A 7,134-nucleotide genomic window follows, 5' to 3' on the forward strand; every position below is an offset into this window, starting at 1 on the left:
TGTGTGAGAGGGATTTGTTTATTTATAAATCACTTTATAACACAGTGTTTATTCAATAGATAACCATAGAAAGATAATCTCAGGCAGGCAGGTGTGGTGATGTAGGCTTGGACACTCAGTGTGGAAGCAACAGGATCATGCATAAGCTCTGGACCAACACACAAATGTGAGGGCACCTTGGGTTGCATACTGATATCCTGTCTCAAAACAGAACAAAAACAATCAAAAAGGAACATCTGGGGTTCCAGAATCTGGGAGATGGAGGCAGGAGGATCAGGAGTTCAAGGCCAGCCTGGGATACATAAGATCTCGTCTAAAATCAAGCAAAACAAACAAACAACAACCAAAAACCAGTTGTCAGGTGTAGGCACGTATCTTTGATCTCAGCACTCTGGAGACAGAGGCAAATGAATCTCTGTGAGCTTGAGGCCAGCCTGGTCTACATAGTGAGTTCCAGGGCAGTCAGAGCTGTATAATAAAGAGACCCTGTCTCAAAACCAAAACAGGTTGGAGACTCAGGAATTAAGAGCACATGATGTTCTTGCTGGAGTATGGTTCCCAGGACCCACAGGGTGGCTCACAACCACCTGCAATTTCAGTTCCAGGAGATCCTATGCCCTCCTCTCAACTCTGAAGGCACAGGGTACAGGCGTGGTACACAGACATACATTCAAGCAAACACTCAGACACATAAAGCAAAATAAATAAATCTGTGTGTGTGTGTGTGTGTGTGTGTATGTGTCTAGGCAACTAGTGGCACCAAAGGCCACCAGCGCTGACAAAGAACAAAAGGGAACTAAGAGTCAGAGGCTTGGTGCCTGGCTGAGGATGCTGGGAAGGACTCTGGAGGGTTTGAAGTGCTACTTCAGTAACAAGGAGTCCTGAAGGCGCCCCAGCAGATGTGTTTGCTATGACCAAACCAGCTCCGGAACTGCTAAAGGATGGACCGCAGCAGAAGACTATGAGGGGAGACAGCAGGGGGCAGGCTTTCTGTGGGAAATGGGTGCAGAATGGGGTGCAGTCTGGGCAGAGGGTTGCCACTCTCTGCTAAGGGCGTGTTGTTAGTGCGGGCTCTTTCTTCCTTTTTTCTTTTTTGAGACAGAGTTTTTCTATGCAGTTCTAGATGTTCTTGCACTCTTATATACAAGGCTGGCCTTGAACTCATAGAGAACCGATTGCCTCTGCCACCAATGTGTGGGATTAAAGTTGTAGCCACTACACCTGCCCCGGAGCCATCTCTATTCAGTGCAGGTAACTACAGTACAAATCCCTGGCTAAGGGTTTAATCCTGGTTTTTCAAATTGACCTGGATCGGGAACGGAAGACCGGACTAAGACTCTGGTTCTGCCTGTTGGCCCAATCCTTTGCCCTTTTCTAATCGATTAAGTGAGGAGATCGAGATCAAGCTCGAAAGCCCCTTCCTCCTAGGTGTTTCCTGTGAGGAGACAGAGAGACTCGTGCTCTGGGGAGCCTGACAGGGCTCCCAACTACGGAGCAAGGCGCCAGAGAGCTGGCGGGAGCTGGAACAAGAGTCTCTCCTGGCGCCTCCCGACCATGCCGGAGGCACAGAGAGCATGGTACCCACCCAGGGCGGTGCCTGAGGATTGAGNAGCAGGCCAGGTGGGGTCGGCTCNCCAGCCGAGAAAGGACTTCTCAGTTTGCTAGGGACACGCCCCACACTTGCGCCTTGAACTGAGGACCTGGGATCGCCAGCAGGGAAACACACGGAGACTAGGAAGCNNTTAAGAGAAGAGGCGTGGCCTACGACGTTGNCAAGGGGCTCAGGGAAGTGTGCACAGAACCCGGCAGGATTACGTAATGGCGCAAAAGCTGGTGCCAGAATCGGGTAGCCCCGCCCAAGGCGTGGTCAAGGAGTCAAATTCCGGGAGCTAGAGCAGTTTAAAATGTNGCGAAATCGTGCAAGGGCCGGCCTAGGGTCTCTTACAGCCCCGCCTACGGTAGAGCGTGGCCAAGGAGCTGAGCTCGCAGATGCATGCAAAGTGGGAATTACGTAATGATGCAGGGGGCGGTCCCAGAGTCCCNGGTGGCTCCGCAAGGTGTGGCTAAGAAGCCCACGTCCCGGTGCCTGGCAGTGGCTACGACNGTTGAGTGACGGCGCGAAGAACGTGCCAGTTGGTGGCCCCGCCCAGGGCGTGGCAGGGGCTCACAGATCTGAAGGGGATTGCATATTGTCCCAGAGGAGGGACCAGTCCCATATAGCGCTTCCCTGGTCCTGGTCAGGAACTGTTCTCTAAGCGGCTCAGTGTCTGTAGGAATTGCGTAATGGCGCAAGGGGGCAGGGCTAGCGCTGTATGGCTACGCCCAACCTGTTACCAAGCCAGCTAGTCCTACAGACCAGGCTCAAAGTGACTGCTGGAAATGCGTAACGTGCAAGGGCTGGGGTCAGCACGTCTGGCGGCTGCGTCCGAGAAGCTTCTGCTTTGGGAGGGGGCTGAACTGACTCCGGGAGTACATTAGACCACGTGACCTAAAGTGGCGCCTCGATGGGGGGGCGGGGGAAAAGGCGGAGCCCTAGTTGGAATAGACAGAGCTCTGAGAGGCGGAGCGTGCGCAGGACAGCCCTAGGAAGCACACTTTGCGGGCTGTGGGCATGCTCCGCTGGGCGCGAGCGTGGAGGGTCCCCCGTGGGGTACACGGTGCCTCCTCTCCCAGGCGTTTGGCGGTTCCTGTCACGTTCTGTAGCAGCCGCAGTAGTGGCCAAGAAAACGCCGATCTGAGGTCAGCCAAGGGCACTGGGAGGGTTGTTCTCCACTGGTCCACTTCGCACGCGGCTTAGCTGGCCCCGCCTCCCCTTTGGCCTCGCCCCTTTTCTCCTTCACTCTCTCCTCCCCCTTACTCCATGGTGGCCCCCACCTTCCAGGCCGCTGCCGCTGTCTTATAATCTTCTAGATGGAGACGCGACACTCCCAGCCATCGTCTTTTTGCATGGGCTCTTCGGCAGCAAAACCAACTTCAACTCCCTTGCCAAGGCGATGGTTCAGAGGACTGGCCGGAGGGTGAGCTTCCGGGTGGGGCGGTGCATGGGTGGGCGGGGCCTAAGGGGTAAGGCTGAGGGCAGTGGACCTAGTTTCAATCACTCAGGTCTGGGTTCTTGGTGACCTGAAAATGGAAAGTTTCAGTGCACAGTAAACCGTAAAACATCTATGAAGAGGCCTGGTCCTGTAAGATGCCCCACAGTTAATCCATTTATGTTACTGAAACATAACAGGTCTCTTTGTCAGGTCCCAAAGAAACTCGGGACAATTTTGTGGCACCTACTAGCATNCCAAAGCACACTCTAGCCTCCTGGCTTACTCAGTACGAGTGGCAGCTCTCTGCTCTTGTTACCCCCGACCCCTTACTATAAACCTTTCCAGTCCAGAGGCTTCCCGTCCTCCAGCTTCTCTTTCCTGTTAACCCAGCCATTTAAGCCATTTGCTCCCTGGCTACTCCGATCCTCTTTTGGTCCGAATGCCCTCTCTCCTTGGCACCTGAAGTTCTCATTTGATCTCCACATGTACACCATGGCACGTGCTTGNGCAAATGTAACTTGCACACATGCATACATGTGTGTATATAATAAAGCAACTAAGGAAGTTGCTCAAGATTGACCTCTGTGTGCACGCACACACACATACTTCTCTCCATGAAGAGGACCATGACTGCTCCGTGGTCCCTACCAGGCTTTTNGTTGTCTGTAGTCAAAGTAACACCATTCCTGTTTCACCCCCATCGCAGGTACTGACGGTGGATGCCCGGAACCACGGTGACAGCCCCCACAGTCCAGATGCAAGCTATGAGGCCATGAGTCAGGACCTTCAGGGCCTGCTCCCACAGCTGGGTCTGGTGCCCTGTGTCCTCGTTGGCCACAGCATGGGAGGAAAGACAGCCATGCTCCTGGCATTGCAGAGGGTAAGCTACACCTATCTGGGTCCTCGTAATGCACTCTAAGCCCATTGATAACNTGGGACTCATCCACGCTTTGGATGGCCAGGTCCAGAAACTCTGCTGGCGGCTCAGAGTTTGTCTTGGACCTGCTCTGGTCTTATTCTGTCTTGCAGCCAGATGTTGTGGAACGATTGGTTGTTGTAGACATAAGCCCGGTAGGAACCACACCTGGATCACACATTGGAGCCTTCATAGCAGCCATGAAGGCTGTTGAGATCCCAGAGAAGGTGCCGCACTCCCAAGCCCGAAAACTGGCAGATAAGCAGCTTAGTTCGGTTGTCAAGGTGACGCACACTCCCCCCTTCCCTTTCCCCATGGTGTGTGTTAGAGGAAAAAGTGGTGGGTGGGCCTCACAGGGAGCCCCTTCACAACTGCCAGGTCTCCCCCCAGGAAGCGGGCATTCGGCAGTTCCTGCTCACTAACCTGGTGGAGGTGGGTGGGCGATTCTCCTGGAGAGTGAACTTGGATACTTTAGCTCAGCACTTGGACAAGATTCTGACCTTTCCTCAGCAACTTGAACCCTACTCGGGGCCAACTCTCTTCCTGCGTGGTGGAAATTCTACATATGTACAGTAAGCCAGTGTGGGACCATAGGAAGGGGCATACTTGGCCCACCACCAGCTATGGGAGCCTGCGTGGGTTAGGGGAGGGCTTGGGCATGGCCACGGGGTATCTGGGAGCCTGGCAACACCACTGGGCATGAAGGCTCATGCAGTTCTCTCTCTCCTGTTCTCTCCCTCCCTTTCTCCCTCTCTCCACACCTCTCCATTGTCTTCCATCTCCATTGGCTTCACTATGGCCGCCAGACCTAGCCACCACTCAGAGATTAGGCGACTCTTCCCTCAAGCCCAGATTCAGACCGTGCCTAACGCTGGCCACTGGGTCCACAGCGACAAACCCCAAGACTTCATGGATGCTGTCACCAGCTTCTTGGCTTAAGAAGTAGCTCCTTGGAAGAGCAGCCAGGGGACTCTAGGTTTGGGATCTGTGCCATCTTGCTTCTGCACCGAAAAACTCAGGGGCACGGAGAGGGTCCAGGAGTACAGAAGTGGCCCAACACTTTAATGAATAAAGACAGTTTCCCTTTAAGCCCTGGATCCGTTTTCACCACCGTCGCCCCCACTGACCCCGGGAGAATTGAATCCAGGAACTTCTGCTGGGGCTTGTGTTCTCGTGTGCTCCCAGGGTGCCTCTGGGCTCTCCCTGCAGCTGACTCCGCACCCGCTCTCGAACCATATGCTGCATGTCTTCCTGGGCACGGGAGAGAGAGCAGGTCCGAGGCAATCCCTGGGGACGGAGGGGTGTCTTCCAAGACTCCCGAGTCAGAGGCCCCACCCTACCTCCCAGGCCTCCACCTCCTGTTTCAGCTTCAGTTTCTCCTGCAGGACCTCCAGCAGCTGAGCCTCCACTGTGCGCAGCCTGGCTCGACAGGAGTCCAGCTCTTCTTCCACCGCGCGCTTCCTACAGGCAGCGGGGGATGGGGGTGGGGGTGTTCCAGTGGCTGTCTTCTGGAGATATCTGGAGCCCCCTTCCTCTCCTCTAGTAGGAGTGAGTCTCCCCACCTTCCCCTCCCCCACNCCACCCCCATCCCNCGGAGTTTCTCTCACTTAGCAATGGCTTCATCCCTCTCCTGCAGTACTTGCTCCAGGGAAGGTTCCGCCCGGGTGTCCCCCAGTGCTCCTGCTGCTTGGGATTCTGGGTTCTGTTGGAGGGTGAAGGATGAGGAGGCAGTGACCTGGGGCTTGTCAGAAGGAGAAGCCTCACCCTGGGTCCTTCTGCCCTGCCCCTGCCCTGCCTCACGNTATTTCCACTCAGTTTTACCACCCTTTGCCTCCAGGGGGTGCTGCNCCCGCATCTTGTAAAGGAGACCCTTAGTCTGGCTAGCCGGGAAGTAGACTAGGGGACTTTGGGTCTTATTCAGGAATGGACTGTTTCAGCAGAATGGACAGTGTTTGAAGCTCCCGAGGAGAAAGGAGTTCCCACACAGCCCTACGGAAATGCTACTGAGTGCTCTGGAGTCGCTTACCTTTCTATGCTCTTAGAGAGTCAAGGCCTGGTGACTGAGACTTGTCAGTTGGTTGAGGCTAGAAGACAGAGCCCTTTGCCCTTCCAGGCCAGGCACTCCCTAGCAGACTCCACCTACAGGAGGACAGCCTGGGGCAAGGAGCAAGTGCACCTCCCTCTTACATCTTGGAAGGCCCCAAGCCTTTTCCCCAATTCTTGCCATCCGTCGCCTCCAGGGGGCGCTCCACCCGTGTCTCAGAGGAACAGACAACCTAGGTTTAGTTCAGTTGTAAGGCCGAGCATCAGGCAACCCCCACCCCCACCCCCGCCCCAGCACGAGGGGTTGACTCTGTGCTAGCTCTTCAAGGAATCATCTGCCCCCAGAATTCTTATCCCACCTCAAGAGGAAAAAAACAAAAACCCAAGGAACCAGGCATGCTTAACATTTATTTTTATGTTTTTTGTTTTGTTTTTCAAGACAGGGTTTCTCTGTGTCACCCTGGTTATCCTCTGTAGATCAGGCTGGCCTTGAACTCGGAGACCCACCTGCCTCTGCCTTCTGAATGCTGGGATTAAAGGCATGTGCCACTACCGCCTGGTTCATTACCAATAGCTTGAATCCCACCTTACCTTGATGCTGTTATTAGTATACCCCAAACACGCAGTGCCTGGGAAGCAGTCTAACTGAACTCAGCATTTCCAAGCTGAGGGACTTTTGTTTGTTTTGAGATAAGGTTTCTCTGTGCAACACCACTGCTTGACTCTAAAATGACCACCAATCCATATTGGAAATAGAAAAATACTTTTGAGATTTTGAGCATCTCTTTTTTTGTTGTTGTTTATTTGTTTTTTGTTTTTGGTTTTTTGGTTTTCTCTGTATAGCCCTGGCTGTCCTGGAACTCACTCTGTAGACCAGGCTGGCCTCGAACGAACTCAGAAATCTGCCTCCCAAGGGATTCTAAGCAAGTGCTCTACCACTGAGCCACGCCCCCAGCCCCTCCCTGGGGGATTCTAGGCAGGGGCTCTACCACTGAGCCACGCCCCCAGCCTCTCACTGGGGGGTTCTAGGCAGGGGCTCTACCACTGAGCCACGCCCCAGCCCATAATATACCATTTTGTGTAAGGGACTTGAGCATCTCAGCATCCTAGGATTGGATAATGGTAGAGAGTTTTTTTTTTTTT

The 7,134-nt window shown here is 54.0% G+C and overlaps 1 protein-coding gene and 1 long non-coding RNA gene across 2 annotated transcripts; one reads left to right on the forward strand and one right to left on the reverse strand.

Moving 5' to 3' along the window:
- Positions 1–2,198: 2,198 nt before the first annotated feature.
- Positions 2,199–5,037, forward strand: Abhd11 (abhydrolase domain containing 11). The gene is made up of 6 exons (XM_021162669.1): positions 2,199–2,739; positions 2,882–3,017; positions 3,739–3,912; positions 4,062–4,232; positions 4,339–4,520; positions 4,755–5,037. The coding sequence occupies exons 1-6, from the start codon at positions 2,612–2,614 to the stop codon at positions 4,885–4,887; spliced, it is 924 nt and encodes a 307-aa protein (XP_021018328.1). The 5' UTR covers positions 2,199–2,611; the 3' UTR covers positions 4,888–5,037.
- Positions 4,990–6,066, reverse strand: LOC110294949. The gene is made up of 4 exons (XR_003836652.1): positions 5,975–6,066; positions 5,556–5,650; positions 5,289–5,409; positions 4,990–5,199 (listed from the first exon to the last, which is right to left on the reverse strand). It is a non-coding gene; the product is annotated as an uncharacterized LOC110294949 (long non-coding RNA).
- Between the last annotated feature and the right edge of the window lie 1,068 nt (positions 6,067–7,134).

Source organism: Mus caroli, chromosome 5 (genome assembly GCF_900094665.2).
Source record: "Mus caroli chromosome 5, CAROLI_EIJ_v1.1, whole genome shotgun sequence".
NCBI lineage: Eukaryota > Metazoa > Chordata > Mammalia > Rodentia > Muridae > Mus > Mus caroli.

Excerpts from the sequence above, each read along its gene's own strand:
- Abhd11 (XM_021162669.1), top strand. The coding sequence starts at position 2,612 with ATGCTCCGCTGGGCGCGAGCGTGGAGGGTCCCCCGTGGGGTACACGGT. Across the intron at positions 2,740-2,881 it reads CAAGAAAACGCCGATCTGAG|GCCGCTGCCGCTGTCTTATA; the intron begins GTCAGCCAAGGG and ends CCCACCTTCCAG. Across the intron at positions 3,913-4,061 it reads TGCTCCTGGCATTGCAGAGG|CCAGATGTTGTGGAACGATT; the intron begins GTAAGCTACACC and ends TCTGTCTTGCAG.